We start from the raw sequence: 22061 nt of genomic DNA, 5'->3' as shown, positions 1-22061 counted from the left end.
CCGACCTCGCTAATGCTCTTGTGGCTGAATGGAAGCAAGTCCCGGCAGCAATGTTCCAACATCTGGTGAAAAACCTTCCCAGAAGAGTGGAGGCTGTTAAAGGGGCAAAAGGGGGACCAACTCCATATTAATGCCCATGATTTTGCAATGAGATGTTCGACCAGTAGGTGTTCACAAACTTATGTTAATATAATTCATGACGGTATCTACAATCCATTTATAATTTAAAAAACACACGATAAACTCAGCAAAAAAAGAAACGTCCTCTCACTGTCAACTGCGTTTATTTTCAGCAAACTTAACATGTGTAAATAAACGGAGACATAAGCTGAACAAGTTCCACATACATGTGACTAACAGAAATGGAATAATGTGTCTCTGAACAAAAGGGGGGGGGGGGGGTCAAAATCAAAAGTAACAGTCAGTGTCTGGTGTGGCCACTGCATTAAGTACTGCAGTGCATCTCCTTCTCATGGACTGCACCATATTTGCCAGTTCTTGCTGTGAGATGTTACCTCACTCTTCCACCAAGGCACCTGCAAGTTCCTGGACATTTCTGGGAGGAATGGCCCTAACCCTCACCCTCCGATCCAACAGGTCCCAGACGTGCTCAATGGGATTAAGATCCGGGCTCTTCGCTGGCCATGGCAGAACACTGACATTCCTGTCTTGCAGGAAATCATGCACAGAACGAGCAGTATGGCTTGTGGCATTGTCATGCTAGAGAGTCATGTCAGGATGAGCCTGCAGGAAGGGTACAACATGAGGGAGGAGGATGTGTTGAGATTGCCTGCAATGACAACAAGCTCAGTCCGATGATGCTGTGACACATCGCCCCAGACCATGACGGACCCTCCACCTCCAAATCGATCCCGCTCCAGAGTACAGGCCTCCGACCATCACCCCTGGTGAGACAAAACCGCGACTCGTCAGTGAAGAGCACTTTTTGCCAGTCCTGTCTGGTCCAGCGACGGTGGGTTTGTGCCCATAGGCGACATTGTTGCCTGTGATGTCTGGTGAGGTCCTGCCTTACAACAGGCCTACAAGTCCTCAGTCCAGTCTCTCTCAGCATATTGCGGACAGTCTGAGCACTGATGGAGGGATTGTGCGTTCCTGGTGTAACTCGGGCAGTTGTTGTTGCCATCCTGTACCTGTCACGCAGGTGTGATGTTCGGATGTACCGATCCTGTGCAGGTGTTGTTACACGTGGTCTGTCACTGCGAGGACGATCAGCTGTCTGTCCTGTCTCCCTGTAGCGCTGTCTTAGGCATCTCGCAGTACGGACATTACAATTTATTGCCCTGGCCACATCTGCAATCCTTATGCCTCCTTGCAGCATGCCTAAGGCACGTTCACACAGATGAGCAGGGACCCTGGGAATCTTTCTTTTGGTGTTTTTCAGAGTCAGTAGAAAGGCCTCTTTAGTGTTCTAGGTTTTCATAACTGTGACCTTAATTGCCTACCGTCTGTAAGCTGTTAGTGTCTTAACGACCGTTCCACAGGTGCATGTTCATTAATTGTTAATGGGTCATTGAACAAGCATGGGAAACAGTGTTTAAACCCTTTACAATGAGGATCTGTGAAGTTATTTGTATTTTTACTAATTATCTTTGAAAGACAGAGACCTGAAAAAGGGACGTTTCTTTTTTTTGCTGAGTTTATGTGTCGATCGTTACTGCTTGAAATCAGACAAAAGTAGACTATCTCAGCCACCCGGGTCATAGACCAGGGGTTCCCAATTATATTTGAAAAAATGATATTCCCTAGTTAACGCTGTTTGATCATATTCACTAAATTTTGAGTCTGGCATGTTCTTCCAAATCATAATAATGACATGAAAGTACATTAAAGGCCCTTAGTTGACACTGAAAGGTTGTATTTTATGCTTTGCGCAGGTCTGGAACCAACAAGACCCTGAACAGCTTCTACCCCCAAAAGCAATGACTGATAAATAGCTAGTTCAATAGTTAACCAAATAGCTACCCGGAATATATGCATTGGCTCTTTTTGGACATTTTTATTTTATTTTTTTACCCATCACATAAGCTGCTGCTACTGTTTATTATCTGTCCCTTTATTCCTAGTTATTTGTTAAATGTACATATCTACCTCAATACCCCTGCACATCGACTCGGTACTGGTAACCTGTGTATATAGCCAAGTTATCTTTACTCATTGTGTACTTATTATTGCTTTTATTATTACGTGATACACTTTTTAAAAATGATTTATCTATTTTCTTTCTCTATTCGTTGTTGGGAAAGGCCCGTAAGTAAGCATTTCACTGTTAGTCTACACTTGTTGTTTACAAGCATGTGACGAATAGAATTTGATTTGATATTTTCAATAGGGAAAGAGTGCTTCCGTACTCCGCTCGTTCTCGCTTGCGTAGATTGAGTTGGAAACGTGACTTTGCCGCGTCTCAAGGCGCGCGCATCAGGTAGCCTTGACCATATAAACCATCCGGATTTGGGAACAATAAAACGCACAACAAGAACACAGTGAAAACCGGTGAAGCAAGCCTGCTGCAGAGTGAGTAATGAGTTACGTTTTGCTCTCTGTGACTATGCTGAGTTGGGAGGTTTTGACTGTTGAATTAGTTTTAGCAATTGGGTCGTTTTTGAAATGCGATGGCAATGCCATTTAGGAAATAATAAACTACATTTTTCTTTATTTAAATGTAGGCTATTTTGGTATCATCCCATTCTAAATCAACTAATTTGGCAGCTTAATGACGACTATCAGTAACATTTGAACTATCTACTAACCCTAACCCTTATCCTAACCCTAAACTTTTCCCTAGCCCTATAACTCTAACCTTAGCCCTTATCATAACCCTTATTCTAAACATTACCCTATAACCCTAATCTAACTTCAGGAAGCAGTTGCTTATCAACAGTTTGTTAATAGTATGACCACTTACAGATGGACTATCCAAATAAAGTGTGACTAATCATTTTTACCATTATGATAACTTTGCGCATACTACAAAGTAGGATCAATGAGTTACCCAGCTAACTTTGATGAACAACCATAAATAACTATTGATTTTCTGGTTCATTAAGAAAGCTAAACTTGGATATGCGTTTTTGGTTGTTGAGTCAATTACAACATGCCCAAAATAAAAAGTTAATTCAGAACATTTAGGGAAGCTAGTTGGCTAACTCCTTGATCCTGCTTTGTAGTTCGTACACCCTACAGGTGTGGTGGTGCATTTATGCTTGAGGATGCTGTATTACGGTCATTTTGCAACCCAATCACTACAACTGTTATTGGGTTGTTGCTGAATGTTTACTCTGCATCATTTGTATCTAATGAAGGAATTTCCTTTATATATTCTAAAATACATAAACATATGTTGTTTTAGTAGTTTATAACATCACAAACTGGATTCTACTAGACGCTATACGGCACATAAACAGTATAGTATGATTGTGGAAGAAATTAGAGGGAAATAACAAGAGTTGTAAAGAAACGAAGGACAATAACATGTAAGAAAGTAAGTATTGAAAATAGGCTCAATTTATGTAAGGATTTATGCATTTGTGGAATAATAGAGCTGTTTTGTGATCAAGTAAAAACTGTGCAGAATCCTTTAGTTCGATTTTCACCAAGAGCTTGGAAGGTTCCCAAATACATTTTACAAGGGCATGGAGAGGGTCTAGTATAATGTCATTGACACAATTGTTAAAACAGAGTGTGTTATTTATAAGCCTCTACAATGCCTCTTTGATAATTTCATAGCAAGTGGCAGGTGAAGTGGGACATTCATTAATTTCTAATGAGAAAATAGTGCCCCACTTCATCTACTAAATTGCCCCACTGCAACTGAAAGACACACTTTAGCAAAAGTAAGGGTCTGATGTTGTTTTTAGGTATTGTAGCAACCACTGAATAATCCATTATCCACTTGTTTTCATCATAAACATGTAGATTAAGACCGTAATTAATGAAAATAAACATTACTTGAGTAGGGTAGGCTGATTTTGATTGTCTACATAGCGATTTACCAAAAGTGTCCCTATAATGCTGACTTCACCCTCGGAGTAGTAACACCACAGATGCTCAAATCTAAGGTCATTAACCCTTTAACCTTTCATTTACTAAAGTTATTTGATTAATCAATTTTGCTCACAATTGAATTTCCCTTCATTTAAATTGAGTAACACGCATGACACTTTGTATTTAGACACACTAAATGATCAATGGAATCGTTAAATGACTAAATGGGATTGACTAATCTGAAGGGAATGTTCAAGGTCCTTGTATATCTATGTAATGAGTGATTTTCAAGGCAGTAACACCAATGACATAAAACTGAGGGACATATGTCATATCAATAAAATACAAAGGTATTTTAATAACCTTTGTTTTTATTGATCTATACAATATATGAAAGACATGTAACTACAACACTACTGGGACAAGCCAATTTGCTTGCCCTAGGTACTTTAAATCATGCATAAACATAAAGGATTAGCATTATGTTCTATCATTGATAAATACATCAGTATAAACAAAAACGTGTTTAATGTGTAAGTATGTGTAAGCAATTGTGTAAGCAATTCTTTCATTATCATTACTTAAGACAATATAATGTTCCATAGTATTGTAGAATCAATAGGTTGAAGACCAATTGGTTTATTTCGTAAGCAACTTTGGCACACATTTCAGCACCATAGACAGTGCAACTGCTAATGTGTCTCTGATACAGACCCCTGTCAAAAAGACGAAGACTTACTCATCTGGGTCATCAAAAATCTTTGCTTAAAACTGATAACTTTGAGATTCTGATGCCAAGAATGCCAAGCTTTTGTTCAACTTCTCTTTAAGTCTAGCAGACGTCAGGGAAATGCTAGCCTACATTCTTTATTTACAGATGGCCAACACACTGAGACCCTGGTTGATCCTTGTCGTCCTCGTCCTGGGCGTGCTGGTTTGTCTGGGCACTTTCACGGATGCCTACTTTACCAAGCCGGTGAGCCCCGACGACAACGCGCCTCCGGAGGAATGGGCCAGATACAACACAGCACTGCGACACTACATCAACCTCATCAATAGACAGAGGTGAGTGAGTTCAGCACTCTGTAGGTTAGCATTTTATCTACACGGGAAAACCTTGTCTTAGATATGGCACGAGAGTCCGAGATAATGCAATGTTTCAGCCTATTGGGGGGAAACAATTTCTCAAACCAGTTTTATGGGAACGGAACCTCCCACTGACAATCAATAGACTCAGTATATTCCTTCACTCAATTTGTTTTCAAAGGTAAAAAAAAAAAATCCCTCTGCCAAATTACAATAAAATGTTGCTGATATTCTGAAGAGGGTTAAATTACCACTATAGCCAAGGTCACAGAAGAAGCTCTGAGGGGACAAGAGATATTTGAATTAATCCTGAGGATAATGATATTCTCTTGGCTCTCCAAGTTCATGTCCTGTCTCTGTGCCTTGGGGGCAAAAGGAAAGCACAACAGGATTTTCCCCTGTGTCTCAGTACAATTGAGTCTGTGTGTCTGCGACACTGCATCAACCTCATCACTAGATAGAGGTGAGTGAGTTCAGCACTCTGTAGGCTAACATGTTATCAACAGGGGAACACCTTGTCTTAGATATGGCACGAGAGTCAGAGATAATGCAATGTTTCAGCCTATTGCAGGGGGGGGGGGGGACAATGACCCATTAACAAGGTGGCCGTCTTTGTAAGTAAGAATGTGCTCTTAACTGACTTGCCTGATTAAAAAAAGGTTAAATAAAATAAAAAAATATGTGCAGATATGTGCACTACGACATTTCCCTCTCTCTCTCTCACTCGCACTCTCTCTCTTTCTCTCTCTCTCTCTTTCTCTGTCTCTCTCTGTCTCTGTCTCTGTCTCTGTGTGCTGTGTCCACTGAGCCTTTGGGCGCGCCCTGCAACCTCATAGGATAACACTGGGCCGGCCTCTTGCTAGCTGTCACTCAAATGTGAGGGGCTGAAGCTCATTGGCTAGAACTCAAATTCCTAGGGGGCAGGCACACGTGGTGGGAAATTTAGGGAAAAATGCACAGCACAGCTTCAAGAAAACAGTTGCTTTCTAACTAGGGATTTTGTGGCTAATTGAGGTGAGACAGTAATTCTGCTCATAGATTATGCATGTAAGAACTACACATGGACACATTCAGCCCAAAGCGGGAGGTTTAAAAAATACTTTCTTACTCGCCCAAAAAATCGGAGCATGTCTTTAAGTGGGCTGGAGCTGTCAATGCACTACAAGGGCTGTGTGCCATGCAGTTCAGCCCCTCTTGTTCTCACACAAAGGGAGATTCACTCCTCATTGGAAAAGCATTGATTTCAGTGATTTAAAAATTATTTAAAAGCTGTGTCACTCTCTGTGGAACCGAGGATTGCTTGCCTTGCTGAGCATTGGGCATTTGACTTTAAAATCTCTCCTTGTTTAGAGCTAATTGCTTGAGATATGTGTTCTTGCCTCTGGAGATAAAAAGGGTATAGGCGAGTAGTGAGTACACACACTAGGGCAAGGGTCCACATTACATTCAGCCGTGGGCCTATTTTTCCTTGGGCGGATGGTCGGGGAGCCAGAACATCGTTCTAAACCATTTGCACAATGCAAAAGAACAGCGAGAATCCCAAACAGATATGGTTTTTGACAAAAACAAAAATATATGCCTCTCTCTATTTATGCGTGGGAATACTTGGGAACACACAGTACCAGTCAAAAGTTTGGACACCAACTCATTGAGGTTTTTGTTTATTTGTACTATTTTCTACATTGTAGAATATTAGTGAAGACTTTAAAACTATGAAATAACACATTTGGAATCATGTAGTCACCAAAAAAAGTGTTAAACAAATCAAAATAGATTTTAGATTTTAGATTCTTCAAAGCTTCCACCCTTTGCCTTGATGACATTCTCTCAACCAGCTTCATGTGAAATGCTTTTCCTTTCCAACAGTCTTGAAGGAGTTCCCACATATGTTGAGCACTTGTTAGCATATTTTCCTTCACTCTGCGGCCCATCTCATCCCAAACCATCTCAATTGGGTTGAGGTTGGGTGATTGTGGAGGCCAGGTCATCTGATGTAGCACTCCATCACTTTCCTTGGTCAAATAGCCCTTACACATCCCGGAGGTGTGTTTTGGGACCCTGTCCTGTTAAAAAACAAATGATAGTCCCACTAAGCACAAACCAGATGGGATGGTGTTTCGCTGCAGAATGCTGTGGTAGCCATGCTGGTTAAGTGTGTCTTGAACAAGGCAAAGGGTGGCTACTTTGAAGAATCTCAAATCTAAAATATATTTGTTTAACACTTTTTTGGTTACTACATGATTCCATATGTGTTATTTAATAGTTTTGATGTCTTCACTATTATTCTATAATATAGAAAATAGCAAAACAAATAAAAACCCTGGAATGAGTAGGTGTGTCCAAACTTTTGACTGGTACTGTATTTCCTAAATTAAAATCACTGAGCTGATTTCCTGTTGATTTTACAGTCTTGTATGTCCAACAATGAAAATTATATATATTTTTTGCTCAGAAAACTTGTGGGCCAAATAAAATTTACCGGCCCACGGGCTGCCTATTGGGGAACCCGGCAGTAGGGTATTCACACCATTAATGTCTGCGTAGTTTCTTGAAACTTTGGCTCTTTCTCAATACATTTTTCTCCGATTCCTGGCATCCGCTCGCCTCTTTCTTAAAACGCATTGGAGAAGGAGTTCTGAAGGGAAGGACCTTGGATCTTCTCTTCCAGTACTCAGAAAGACTAATTGAGGTAGTGCCTTGCAATTCATGGGTCTGTCAACGATCAGGTGGCCAGGCTATTCATCGCAACAAGGGGACATGATATGATCTTAAGACCCCTGTTAGCACACTCCAGCAAGTAATGTACATATCCTGGTGACATACAGCATGTGGTGGTCTCTGTGTCCAATAGGTATGGAAAGAGGTCTGCACCTGAGTCAGCTCTGGGGTGGTTGCTGTTCAGAGATGAGTCGGAAGGCAATTTAACACAACGGTGAGAGGATGAAGAGACTGAGGGAAAGGGTGATTCAAAGTGACTGTCTGCTCGTTGTTACAACAGACTCATCATACCTTGAGTATATCAACATGACCCATGCATACACCCGCAGTAGGAATGTGACAGTCCACTCAGAGATTCCTAAAAGTAGTGCCCACACTGAATAGCAATATCTAAGTTTGATCACTAGATATGGAGTTTAGTGAGTTTGGAAGGCCAGCTACTGACTTTCTGTGTCTTTTTCTAACAGTTCGGGTGGCAGTGATCTCGGATAAATCTGGGTCCCGTCCCACTGGCATGCTGTTCCACTCAAATGGTGGGCCTTACAACAACTCAAATAGGCTGCTCAACTGGCAACCTTCACTGGACTGTGTGGCCCACTATTTATTTTCAACATCTCTGTCTCTCTTTCTCACTCTCTCATTCCAACACATAATTGTCTATTTTTGGTTGTTGACATAATTTGTAATTAAATTCAACAATGAATAATAAATAAATGTGTTATAATACCTCTTGTCACAGTGAATTTTGTTGAAAGCCTTTCCGTTTCTGTGACTCAACAGATAAGCAAACCAATATTTATATCCAAAAGCCATGATTGGAAATGATCCTAGACCAACCACCACTTCAGGCTTATTATTAAACATGGTTACAAGAGTAATATCATTGTATGTGACATATTCATACCACTAGGTGGCAGTATATTACAAGGAAAATGCTCTCTGTACGTTATTTGCCATTGGACTTGTAATTTTTGCATTAGACCACATATTCTACTGACCTTGCTGCAGGACGTGGCCAGCCTACACATTTACCATAATTCCTCACAACGGTCTCAAAAAGAGTAGGGATGTATTGAAGTATCAGCATTTTAATACAGTATCCTATGCTGAAGATGAAACTCATCATTTTGAAACTTTTGGACACAGTATAGTGTACTATTTCCTTACTTTGTTTATGGTACATTGTATACTGCACTGTCTTATCCCGTGTGATATTTAGATATTTAAGTCATCTAGACTCAAGACCTGCACGACAAGAAGCATTCAAACCGCAGTTCGGTGGGTTCTGCACTGTGTCACACATACCGTTTTCCCTTTAATCTTCAGCAACGGTGCTCAGGGATTTGACATTTCAGCCGCGCCGTCTTCGCTCTCGCCTCGAATTGGACAGTGGAAGCAACAGAAGCAAGGTAACCTAATATGAGCTCCTAAAGTAGTGATTTGTTGAACAGAAAGAATGGTTATTGATATAGAAGATGATAATTTCTTGTCGCCATCGTTTTCTTTGTGTCCCGGCTATTTAGAATCGATTGTGATTCCGCGGTGATGCGCCCGTGGCACCAGGTGGTTTGTTTTACGCTAGAATCTATCATATTACGAATGAATGGATTGGACATTGTGAATTATTGATAGTGGTGGCATCGCAATATCAATCATGTTGATCTTGCACATGATAGCATATTCCTGGCACTTTACCTCCTCTAGCTTAGGCTACCGTTATTACGCAGGAGCCTATTGGTGTGCATACAAAGCCCACAGATGGTGAGGAATAGTCTAAGAGAAAAGCATTTAAGCAAAAGCACAAGCTATTTCTGATTTATTTTCTTATCCCACGTACCGCACTCAATAGCTGCCAAATTGTGTGAGGAGATACAATGTAGTCTAGGTCTTCCATCCTTTGCGCTTGTGAATTAGAATACTATATCACTGACTTTACAAGTTAATGATGGATTATCAATCATACTCTTGGAAATGTACTTGTGACTGGGAGAGAATGGCTGTTTTACAATAGCAGAATTCCAGACCTTATGTAGCCATAAGGATAGTCGGATCGGACATCATGTGCACCTGTTCCCTGGTGCATGCTCACGTCACTCCCTACGCACCACATTTCTCTTTCAGTTTTAATGTGAATATATGAATAAACAAACAAATGATAATGTGTAATTTAGTTCTGAGAGTAATAGCCTACAGTAGCTTATTGGGTAATGACATTGTAGCAAATATGAGGGGTAGCCGCGACCGGGACTCGAACCCGGGTCCACGACTGTCAAGCAAGCACTTTAACCCAGAGATGGGCGTTTGCGAGCAAAACACTTTAGCGGCCCCCTATTGACAGTGGAGCAAAAAATATAAATTATAGTGTTTATTTCCTGCAATTCCGTACTTGGCACAGACTTCAGTTCAACATCAGGTTGGTTCAGTTGTCAACTAAGGAGAAATCAACAAAACATTTAACCGTCATTGGATTTAGATAAAATGTTTGGTGAATTTTTTTCCCTTTACATTTTTGACTTTTAGCAATTCCAATCAGTTTTCCACAAATATCTGTTTTGTTGAAATAATGTGGAAACTCAACCTTACCATTCAATCAGAACATCATACCTGGTGGATGGGACCATGATGTAAACACATTAGTTTTTGACATCTTCTCTAACAAGGTAATTGGGAGAGGGTGTAGTCTAGCCCAGGGTTTCCCAAACTCTGTCCTGCCCCCCCCCCGCCCCCCCCCCCCCCCCTAGCACTACACAGCTGATTCAAATAACCAACTCATCATCAAGCTTATGATTATTTGAATCAGCTGTATAGTGCTAGGGCAAAAACCATACCTGCACCCAGGGGGGGCCCCAGGACCGAGTTTGGGAAACCCTGGTCTCGCCTACTGAATGAGCACTAAGGACACGGCTGGCAGGAAGAGAGGTCCTTTTCAACCATCAACCATTTGTTACTTTACACTCAAACTTACAGTGAGATGGTTATGTCTAAAATCATAGATTATATCATATTAGGTGTTTGGGTTGAGATGAGCTTCAGCAGTTATTCAAGTCTTCTAATACAGTTTTTCCAAATCACTCTGGCGGAGTTACACATCAAAACTGTGATAGATCTTATTCTGGAGTGCTTTTAGCTCAGCTTAAAGGAACTTCATCCTTCTTAATAGTCTCCCTTTTGAGAACTTGCAGCTGCAACAGGATTTTTGGCGGGTTTGACAGCTGTGTGATGCTGCACGATCAATGAGCTCCACAGAAATGTGACCTAAGCACTTCCTTACACAGCATGAAAACACTGCCAGATTTGGGGTGATTCTCAATTAGTAAAAAGTACGTCCTCTCCTAGACTCCTCTGTCATCCTCTCCTCTGTGACCGGGAAACCGATAAGTAGTCGCCATATGAAGGAGTGTCAATTCGTTAATAAGAGGCAAATTGAGGAGTTTGCTCCTCTACTGGATTGCCTCCCCCGGAGAAGGATGTTCAGGTGTATCCTACTGTGGAAGAGTTTTGAAATCCGCCACACCCACTTTGAAACAGCTGTTGTTTTATCGGATGAGAAAATCATGCACACATTTAAAAACAACATGCTACTTATCCATTTATTAATGTCTTGCACAACTAGCTACATATCATTTGACCATTTTACAGATGTATTTTGGGGTTCTACATCTGTAAACGTAATTTGCCTGATGACACACTACAGTAGGGTAGCCTCATTTCACATACAAGCGCATTTGTTTCCACATTTCCTCTCCTCCTCACCTTGATTAACTTGGACCTTTTTCAAAAGGAGGCGAGGAGAAGATAGGACAGAGGAGAGGACTTGAGGAATAGAGGAAATCTAATTGAGATTCTCCCACAGTCTTAAGCCTCCCTCACTTCCTCCTTCTATCCTTACTTCTCTTCTTCCTTGAGGCAATGACTGCAAGGTAACCAGTTTATTCATTCACCAATCCAACCGTGTCAGATCAGTGGTTAAGGAAGGAAGGAGCTCTAAAATATTTAAGCAGGGCCTAGGGCAGCCTCAAATCTCACAACTATAATGTTTTGATGGGGTAACCTAACTTAGCAGGCGTAAAGTAAATGCATGAAACAAGATTCCCCCCCTACTGCAGGGATCATCAACTTGTTTTCTTGAGCGGATGGTCAGGGGGCCGGGAACATACTTTGAAATCATTTGTATAATGCAAATTGACCGCACAAATCCCAAACAGATATAATATTTGACTAAAACATAATCATTTCAAACCTTGCTTACATTTGTATACGATCACATATACAGTATCTCTCTATTATGCATGGGAATACTTTGGAACAGATTTCCAAAATAAAAATCACTTGGAGCTGATTTGCTGGTGTTTTTATAGTCTTTTATGTCCAACAAAATAAAACTGGGGGGGGGGGGGGGGGGGGGCGCGGGCCACCAGTTGAGGAACCCTGCCCTACTCTAGATACTGTTGACGAGAAGAACAAAACTGTCCGTAGAGTTTTTCTTCTGCACTGTTTAACCAATCCAGTAAATGTGGATGAGGAAGTTGCATCACAGGCTCTCTTTCCATTTCCTTGAAAACCGGAACATCCGGTTGTTGACAACTCAGCAGAGGCTATGATGGGGTAGTGTAATTTGTTTTGGTGAAGCTACTCTGAAAATGTAGTTTACCAAGCTACCAATTACTTCACACTGGAAGAAGTTAAGATACACTAACACTAGCCTTTATATAAAAAAACTATACAAATATAGTCTACTTAAATAGATTCTCCGGTACTTTTGTATATTTTTTAGCCAGTAGTTCGGAATGTAGTGCTCGCATGCCAAAAGTGGTCCCCAAAAATTGCGTATTACATCACATATGTGCAGATATGTGCACCAGGTCATTGCTCTCACTCTGTTGTGTGTGCATCTTGCTCATTGTCTAGAACTTAAATTGCTAGGGGGCTGGCCCACATGGGGGAAATTTTGTGGGAAATGTTGCAGCACAGCTTCCAGAAACAGTCGCTTTCAAACTAGGGATTTTGTGGCTAATTGAGGTAAGACATTCATTCTGCTCATAGATGATGCATGTATGAACTACACATTGACATATCCAGCCCAAAGAGGGAGGTTTAAAACATTTACGGAGCATGTCTTTAAGTAAAGTACTTTGAAAAACTACTATGTGAAAAATAATCATATCTAAATCTGAAATGTTATAGACTACAAATTGTCTGATGTTAATAACAGAATGTGTAATTTAGCCGATTAAACACAAAAAACAGTTTCAAGTGACAATTAGGCAGGTCTGCTGTAAATGTAAAAAAAAAAAAAAAAAAAGGATATTCTTGCCTACTTTGCAAAAAATAGTGTGTAGTTCCAGTAGTTAGCTACACCTCTACATGGCAACAAAGTAACTACTGAAAACACAATCAAGATTTTAATTTGGTTCAACTACCACCAAGCTACTGAAAATGTGTAGTTAAATTACTAATTGAACAGAGAACAGCCAGAGATGGAAGAGGAAGCAAGACACCCCACTGACTGTTTTTTTCTGCTTCAATAAAAGTCAATGACTTCCTCCCCACTGACTGTTTTTTTCTGCTTCAATAAAAGTCAATGAGCTAAGTACACCAGACCCAGCTGCTATTGCGTTGGTGTCTATGGGAGACCCACCCCGTTAAGTAGACTGGAACTGCATTTTTTTTTTCAATGGTAAATGGCCCTTAGTGAACTATCTTCATTTATCCACCATATTTGGTAGGGCCTCCATTGTAGGCACGGTGAGTCGGCATAGAGATGAACCAAATCAAATCAAAATCAAAATCAAATGTATTTATATAGCCCTTCGTACATCAGCTGATATCTCAAAGTGCTGTACAGAAACCCAGCCTAAAACCCCAAACAGCAAGCAATGCAGGTGTAGAAGCACGGTGGCTAGGAAAACTCCCTAGAAAGGCCAAAACCTAGGAAGAACCCTAGAGAGGAACCAGGAGTGGTTACTTCCTCTTTGTGGTGTTCCAGGAGTGGTTACTTCCTCTTTGTGGTGTGCCAGGATCAAATCATATCAAATGTATTTATATAGCCCTTCGTACATCAGCTGATATCTCAAAGTGCTGTACAGAAACCCAGCCTAAAACCCCAAACAGCAAGCAATGCAGGTGTAGAAGCACGGTGGCTAGGAAAAACTCCCTAGAAAGGCCAAAACCTAGGAAGAAACCTAGAGAGGAACCAGGCTATGTGGGGCTAACCGGCGACGGTGTAACGCATCTATTCCAGTGGCACCCCTCCGTCACACCCCCCATATTTAAAGCAACTGGAAAACGTCCATGGCAGGCACTGTTGTCACCTTAGCATGCTACATAAGGAATTATAGAAAGCACAAGCACCACCACCAATCAGTTTACACCACAGCGCACACACCAGTCGTTACTATGACAACTAGTGTAATCCGATTTGGTCACTTTTAATTTGCTGTTTGGACAGTCAGTTCCAAAACGGATTTTAACAACTGATTTGAGTATTAGGGTCTGCAGTGTGAACAATGCTTATGTCACCCCTGTCACTACCACAACAGATCAGTCTGGATGAATTTAGGGTTCGTAACCATGGTGACACAGCTACTGTAAAATGGGCTGGACTACTGCATTCTTTTGTATGGATTGGCTCTATAGGGACAGGAGTTTTACTTGAGGTGAGCTCATGTGCTCTGGAAAAACTCAGGGCCACTAGATCCAAGACGGTATAGTATAAAGATAGGCAGAAGCTACTTCTCCAATAGAATTCCCCGATCACACTTGTAGGCGATGTCATGGTGATGTTGGCTAGCTAAACTCATGTGCAAAAACATGTTGTCTCGCGCTAAACTGTGCGTGTGCAGGTTGTCAAATCAAAGGCACTCCTTCGATATAAAGTTGTTTTTGACGGAAATGAAAACGTGTCAGTTTGTCACTTTCATGAGCTGGAGTAATAACATGTTCAACTAATTACTTTTCTCGGATGTAGGTTGTGCCTTTGGATTTTGGGAAAACTAACAACTAAGGAATGATTTTTGACCTTTCTTACCATCTGTTTCCATCCAATTGGCGACAGATTTGAATGCGAATATTCTAAAATCCCCATGAAGAAAATATGCCTATATTCCCACCAGTGGTGTTTCCACCAAACGGACTTGTTGCGGATACAAATGAGTGCAGGGTGAGGTAGTGCACACAAAATGTTAAGTTTTCTTGTACCGAATAAAAAGCTAACGTTTTTATGTGTTTCCATCACATTTTCAATTCCATCGCAAAAACTGTTGCGTTAAATGTACTATTTAAATAGTTAAATAGTAAATGTACCTACTCTGGTTTTGGCACATGTGCTCTAGCCAGCAGCTCACAGATACAGTGCGGGTTGGCTGTGCAGGTTGGCTAGTCTACATGATGAGATTATTATGAATAAGAGCGATGTCACCATAATAAGGACCCTCGATATTTATTGGAACGGAGCATCAAGCTCATCACCGTGCACTTTCACCACCCCTTGAAAGTTCCATCATACTTTATCTAATCTGTAGCCTAATAAATTGCATGCTTTCCCAAATCATTGTGGGAGGAACACACAATATATCATCGCGTGACTCCAAGTCTACTTTGATATGATGTTTATTATATCAACATTTGCGCGTTAAGGCATGTCCATTGCCATTTCTCGCACAATTCATTTTACAGATGCAAAAAGAGCCCATCATGTCGAACGAACAAATGATCTGTCTGCATTTATAACATTGTACCTAGACTTCCTGTTTCCATCACAACTGTCAGGATGTTTTATTATATGGTATGAAGTAAAGTACTCGCATAAAATGTGTGGATGGAAATGTGGTTACTGATTTCTCAAACCCCCAAATCCCGGCTTGGCTTGCTTGGTCTGTTTCGCAAGTGTTCCCGGAAGTCTAACGATGTTGCACCTCAGGGTTTAGAAACTTTGTGACTAGAGTTTCACATCACAGCTTTGCCTTTGAAGGCCTCAATATCATATCTGATCATATTATACTGTATTGTATATCGTATTGTGTATCGTGTATTATAAACTGGGTGGCTAGAACCCTGAATGCTGATTGGCTGACAGCTGTGGTATATCAGACCGAATACCATGGGTATGAAAAAAACATGTATTTTTACTGCTCTAATTAGTGGATAACCAGTTTATAATAGCAATAAGGCAACCCGGAGGTTTGTGGTATATGGCCAATGTACCACAGCTAAGGTATATGGCCAATATGTGTCATGTCTAAGAACAGCCCTTAGCCGTGGTTCATTGGCCGTATACCACACCCTCTCGTGCCTTATTGCTTAAATATATTGTATAGTGTACCATATCGTACTGTACTATATCCTATCTGTAACATTTGGTCAGAAACTTTAGTCTTTAGTCAAGAGGTATGTTGGTGACGTTGAACCAAGGCCTGTCATTACTCAGACTTATTCAATCAGTACTTCCTTGACTGAATTACCAGCAACAGGGACCTTGACTGAAATACTGGCAGTGGAACTGCTTCACTGCTAAGGCTATTGTGTGTGTGTGTGTGTGTGTGTGTGTGTGTGTGGGGGGGGGGGGGGTGTGTGTGTGTGTGTGTGTGGGTGTGTGGCTAAAATGTTATTTTCCAGTTGAGTTGGGGCTATCACTGTTGACATTTAAGTAGCTAACTATAGTAGCACTTTGTGTGCATCAATATACATGAGGTGGTGAGAATGAAAACAGTGTTGAACATTCAGATCTCAGTTGACCATGTGGCACGTACTAGCTTCAAATGGCATTTCAATTAGTTTCTTTCTACTCCCTACAAAATAATATTTTGTTTTGATGTAGCGAATTCAAGTTATTTCGGGCTCCCGTTGTGTGACACAGATTCACAGAAGTTTGAGTTTGTTAAGGAGGAATTTAGGTCACACCTGATTTCACAGCTCTTAAGTAAATAAGTAAAACCTTTAATCTGTTATTTAAAAGCTCCTTATAAACGTTCTGTAATTCTCTACCTTTAGTTTTTCATGGAGAAATCAGGGCCGGTGTCAGAGTGGGATCAGGTCCCTCCTGTCCATGTAATCACATTCATTATGATCTAATAGGCAAAACTGATCGTAGATCAGCACTCTTACTCTAAGACACTATATGAATACCGCCCCGGCCCCAGACCAAATACACCATACGCTTGCCACTTAAATATAGCACCAGTGTACCTGAATATAAACGATATAAAGTGTACAATCAGACACACACTCCTGAAGTTTATTCAAGCACTTTGGTGAGACATGATGCATATCTGAAATCTGAAATCAAGTTAATCAGTCTTTCGGGTGAGAGATCAAGTTCACAAAGACATTTCTCATTGAGAGCTTTCATCATAGACCTCTGAGTTGGCCTTTTTAAACTGCCGTTTAAGCCTTGTGATCCAGCTTGTGTATCTCACTGCGCTGTGATCGATTCCACTGTGATTCGTTTTGAAGGCAATACTCTGGATTTCAACGGTGCTGTTCACCCTCTACAATTTATTCTCAGTATTGTTTTGATATAAAAGAATACTACAAAACAATAGCAGAGACACATTAAACTACTACCATTTGCATTTCATTATTCCCCAATTGAGTACAATTGCAATCCCCTCTCCCCTTATTATTATTTTACGCATTTTTCCTTGTTGCCATGGCAAACCAGTGGAAAAAAGAAAAGAGGTCCTTGCGGTTGTCTTGGATACGAGCGCTTTCCCCCTGTGATGCAATGAGAGGAGGAGAGGAACCTGTGGGAGTGCAGGCAGGGTTATTTTTAGGCGTGACGTGAGCCACGCGTGGATTAGGATTTGGTTGTGGTGTATGTGTGTGTGCGTGCGTTTGTGTGTGTCTGTTTCTGTCAGAGTGTGTGTGTGTGGGTGAGAAAAAAGAGTTTGTGTGTGTGCGTGTTGGCATCACAGATTTAAGGTGCAACCTACCTGTTGGGGGTAGATATAACACCTGTGTGCCAGGACCACACATTAAGAAAGTAGGTGCTGGCTCCTGGCCAAGATGTGGATCCAAGACACCTAGCTTATGTAACAGAAAACCTTTCACAAATATATATCAGAGACCTGTAAATGACTGTATAGAAATAGAAATGCTACCCTCAGTGTTTCGCACTCCTCTCTCTGAGATTGTGTTAATCCTGTTGTCGTCCGTCCCTCTGTTTGTGTGGCCCTGGCCCAGTGTCAGTGTTTCTCTCCACTTCAGCGTTGCGCTTCTCTTAATTGGTTGGCAGGGTGGAGAGATGATGATTGCAGGCCTGCGCTGCGAGCATGATGTCATAGCAGCTGTGGTGTCGATGTAGCCTGGGCTCAGTATGACAGAGAACGTGGGACTTTGGATCACACCTAAAGACAAAGCGGTCCCCACAATATAAAAGACCTAGCAGGAGCACAGCTACAGGCCCTGATCTCTGTTGTAGAATCTAATGCAACTATTGTACATTTATATACCCTTATTATTTCGATTGGAAAGTGCTTTATAAAGGCCTAATCGCTTGATTACAATTTCATCCGTTTTCATAATAGGCTAAGAAAATGATATCATTCGGTGTGCAGCGTCATTGGGCTGATTTTGCCCCTGCATAAGAAACGCTCCGGAAAAAAAAGAGAGGGAGAGAGCTGGCGAAATAAAGCAGGAAAATGCTGACCCCTCTCTCTCTCTCTCTCTCTTCACCCTCTGTAAACCCAGCTCAAACATGGCCAAGGCTGCCTGCAAGCTGCCTGCATACTTTTAACAAGCTCTGTCATTTGTGTGTGCGTGTTTGTTGTGCGTCTATGTGTGAGAGAGCAACTGTATGTGTGTGTGTGCGCGTCTGTGTGTGCTTTATCGTGTGTGTGCTTGCCTGTGTGCTCTGTCATTTCCCACTGTGAACACCGGAGGGCTGGGGAGGGAGGGATAAGCTGGGGGGAGGGAGGGGGGGGGGGTGAACTGGTGTGAATGTTTTAAGAGCCTGATCTGCGTAGATCAGTGTTATACAAAGCCCTGGGCAGTGGTAGAGTACATTTCACACTCTGGGTTTCAGTGTGTTTCAATGGCACAGCAGGAACTACAATTCGAGCTTCTGTCTAAGTGTTGATGTGGTGGTAATATACTAATCTGCATAGACACACACTTTTTAGATGATGATTGTGCTTTGTGCTCTATAGTGTAGGAAGTGTATGTGTGTGTGTGTGTGTGTGTGTGTGTGTGTGTGTGTGTGTGTATGTGATGAGGCGGTTGAATGATAGACTTTCCCTCCTATTTGGCTACCACCCCTTCACCCTGACCACAGTCTGCTGTATATTGTCATGGCAACCAGGCATTAGCATCATTGGATGCTGTTCTCCTTCATCGACTTCACTTTTTCCACCTCTGTTCCATTTCTCTCTCTCTCTCTCTCTCCCCCCCCCCTCTCTCTCTCTCTCTCTCTCTCTCTCTCCCCCGCCCCTCTCTCTCTCTCTCTCTCTCTCTCTCTCTCTCTCTCTCTCTCTCTCCCTCTCCCTCTCCCTCTCTCTCTCCCTCTCCTCTCTCCCTCTCTCTCTCCCTCACTCTCTCTCTCTCTCTCTCTCTCTCTCTCTCCCCATCGCTCTCTCTCTCCCTCTCTCTCTCTCTCCCTCTCCCCCTCTCTCTCTCTCTCTCCCTCTCCCTCTCCCTCTCTCTCTCTCTCGCTCTCTCTCTCTCTCTCTCCAGCTCTCTCACGCACTAACGTCTCACTCGACTCTTCAATCCGTTGCTATTTGTCCTTGATTTCTCACTGCTGCAATGTAACACAATTCTAGGACTCTTCTTCACAAATCCATCGGCAAACAATTGATTTAGAACATGTCTGAAGTTGTTGAGCCTCTCCAGTCAGTTCCTGATGACATTAAGCGTAATGCCAATGGGTTCAATCAGATGCCTTAACGATCCTCTCCAAGCTAGTACAACATGTTATCCTGCCCACTCACTTACTGTAGCCAATCTCTTTAACTAGCTATAGTTGACTTCGTGGAAACTGAGTTGGACAGTGTGGGTGTTACCTATAATTAGACACTGACAACAGGGGAATGGGCATGTGTGGGCATGGGAACTATACTGGGACTGGGTGGGCGTAAATAACATGAGGGAGAACTCCCTCAGTCTCCCTCTACCGCTTTTTGTCTGCTTCTCTTATCGTCCCTCCCTCCTCTTGGTCCATTTCTCCAGTTGGGTGTTTGAGGGTGGTCGTTTTCATAACTGATGAATAATTAATGTTTGTTTACCATGTTCTTCTCCCTACCTCTCTCATTATCTCTCTCCAGCTGACCTAACAAGATTCAAAGAAGAGGATTTGGGAAGACCAGATTTCCAAAATGCCCGTGGCATCATCCAGCTCGGACTCTGGTAAGTGGCTTGGCCTCAGCGTGACGGAGTGATAGAAAGAGATAGATGGCGAGAAAGGGGTGAAACCTGTGTGTCTGTGTGTGTGTGTACAGTTGAAGTCGGAAGTTTACATACACCTTAGCCAAATACATTTAAACTCAGTTTTCACAATTCATGACATTTAATCCTAGTAAAAAATTCCATGTCTTAGGTCAGTTAGGATCACCACTTTATTTTAAGAATGTGAAATGTCAGAATAATAGTAGAGAGAATGATTTATTTCATCTTTTATTTCTTTCATCACATTCCCAGTGGGTCAGAAGTTTACATACACTCAATTTGTATTTAGTAGCATTGCCTTTAAATTGTTTAACTTGGTTCAAACGTTTTGTGTAGCCTTCCACAAGCTTCCCACAATAAGTTGGGTGAATTTTGGCCCATTTCTCCTAACAGAGCTGGTGTAACTGAGTCAGGTTTGTAGGCCTCCTTGCTCGCACATGCTTTTTCAGTTCTGCCCACAAATGTTCTATAGGATTGAGGTCAGGGCTTTGTGATGGCCACTCCAATACCTTGACTTTGTTGTCCTTAATCCATTTTGCCACAACTTTGGAAGTATGTTTGGGGTCATTGTCCATTTGGAAGACCCATTTGCAACCAATCTTTAACTAATGTGATGTCTTGAGATGTTGCTTCAATATATACACATCATTTTCCTACCTCATGATGCCACCTATTTTGTGAAGTGCACCAGTCCCTCCTGCAGCAAAGCACCCCCACAACATGATGATGCCACCCCCGTGCTTCACGGTTGGGATGGTGTTCTTTGGCTTGCAAGCTTCGCCCTTTTTCCTCCAAACATAACGATGGTCATTATGGCCAAACAGTTTTACTTTTGTTTCATCAGACCAGAGGACATTTCTCCAAAAAGTATGATCTTTGTCCCCATGTACAGTTGCAAACCGTAGTCTGGATTATTTATGGTGGTTTTGGAGCAGTGGCTTCTTCCTTGCTGAGCGGCCTTTTAGGTTATGTCGGTATAGGACTCGATTTACTGTGAATACAGATACTTTTGTACCTGTTTCCTCCAGCATCTTCACAAGGTCCTTTGCTCTTGTTCTGGGATTGATTTTCACTTTTCGCACCAAAGTACGTTCATCTCTAGGAGACAGAACGCGTCTTCTTCCTGAGCGGTATGACGGCTAGATGGTCCCATGGTTTTTATACTTGTGTACTATTGTTTGTACAGATGAACGTGGTACCTTCAGGCATTTGGAAATTGCTCCCAATGATGAACTAGACTTGTGGAGGTCTACAATTTTCTTTCTGAGGTCTTGGCTGATTTCTTTTGATTTTCCCATGATGTCAAGCAAAGAGGCACTGAGTTTGAAGGTAGGCCTTGAAATACATCCACAGGTACACCTCCAATTGACTCAAATGATGTCAATTAGCCTATCAGAAGCTTCTAAAGCCATGACATAATTTTCTGGAATTTTCCAAGCTGTTTAAAGGCACAGTCAACTTAGTGTATGTAAACTTCTGACCCACTGGAATTGTGATACAGTGGTACAGACATAAGTTAAATAATCTGTCTGTATACAATTGTTGAAAAAATGACTTGTGTCATGTACAAAGTAGATGTCCTAACCGACTTACCAAATCTATAGTTTGTTAACAAGAAACTTGTGGAGTGGTTGAAAAATGAGTTTTAATGACTTCCGACTTCCGACTTCCACTCTATCTGTATGTGTGTGTGTGTGTGTATGTGTGTGTGTATGTGTGTGTGTGTATGTGTGTGTGTGAGAGAGAGGGCGAGTGAGAGAGACAGAGGGAGATAGGGAGAGAGATGGAGAGAGAGAGAGAGGGAGAGAGAGAGATAGGGAGAGAGATGGAGCAGGTAGGGACAGTTTATCACGTGGGGCCCTGCAAGTTATCTCCAC

At 41.8% G+C, this 22061-nt stretch overlaps 2 protein-coding genes across 4 annotated transcripts in view; both read left to right on the top strand.

Moving 5' to 3' along the window:
* Positions 1-2307: 2307 nt before the first annotated feature.
* On the top strand, positions 2308-8532 carry LOC110491553 (peptide YY). Of its 2 annotated transcripts, none has more exons than XM_036946432.1 (4): positions 2308-2532; positions 4880-5067; positions 7940-8049; positions 8274-8532. In XM_036946432.1, exons 2-3 carry the CDS (start codon positions 4880-4882, stop codon positions 8022-8024), a joined length of 273 nt encoding a protein of 90 aa, XP_036802327.1. In that variant the 5' UTR covers positions 2308-2532; the 3' UTR covers positions 8025-8049; positions 8274-8532. The 2 variants fall into 2 exon arrangements, with proteins under 2 accessions (XP_036802327.1, XP_021420763.2); XM_021565088.2 differs by having other exon boundaries at positions 2328-2532; positions 7940-8020.
* A 273-nt stretch (positions 8533-8805) lies between these two features.
* The window catches only part of mpp2b (membrane protein, palmitoylated 2b (MAGUK p55 subfamily member 2)), a 55007-nt gene continuing 41751 nt past the window's right edge, over positions 8806-22061 (top strand). For both annotated transcript variants that reach the window (XM_021565086.2, XM_021565085.2), the window contains exons 1-2: positions 8806-9215; positions 20064-20145. In XM_021565086.2, coding sequence (XP_021420761.1) covers positions 20115-20145 — 31 coding nt within the window. In that variant the 5' untranslated portion in view covers positions 8806-9215; positions 20064-20114. The remainder of the gene's footprint in view (positions 9216-20063; positions 20146-22061) is intronic.

Source organism: Oncorhynchus mykiss, chromosome 16 (genome assembly GCF_013265735.2).
Source record: "Oncorhynchus mykiss isolate Arlee chromosome 16, USDA_OmykA_1.1, whole genome shotgun sequence".
Taxonomy (NCBI): Eukaryota; Metazoa; Chordata; class Actinopteri; order Salmoniformes; family Salmonidae; genus Oncorhynchus; species Oncorhynchus mykiss.
Note: the sequence above shows the minus strand (reverse complement) of the source record. Positions and strands in the feature narration are given on the sequence as shown.

Excerpts from the sequence above, each read along its gene's own strand:
- LOC110491553 (XM_021565088.2), top strand. The coding sequence starts at position 4,880 with ATGGCCAACACACTGAGACCCTGGTTGATCCTTGTCGTCCTCGTCCTG. Across the intron at positions 5,068-7,939 it reads AACCTCATCAATAGACAGAG|GTATGGAAAGAGGTCTGCAC; the intron begins GTGAGTGAGTTC and ends TGTGTCCAATAG. Across the intron at positions 8,021-8,273 it reads GAAGGCAATTTAACACAACG|TTCGGGTGGCAGTGATCTCG; the intron begins GTGAGAGGATGA and ends TTTTTCTAACAG.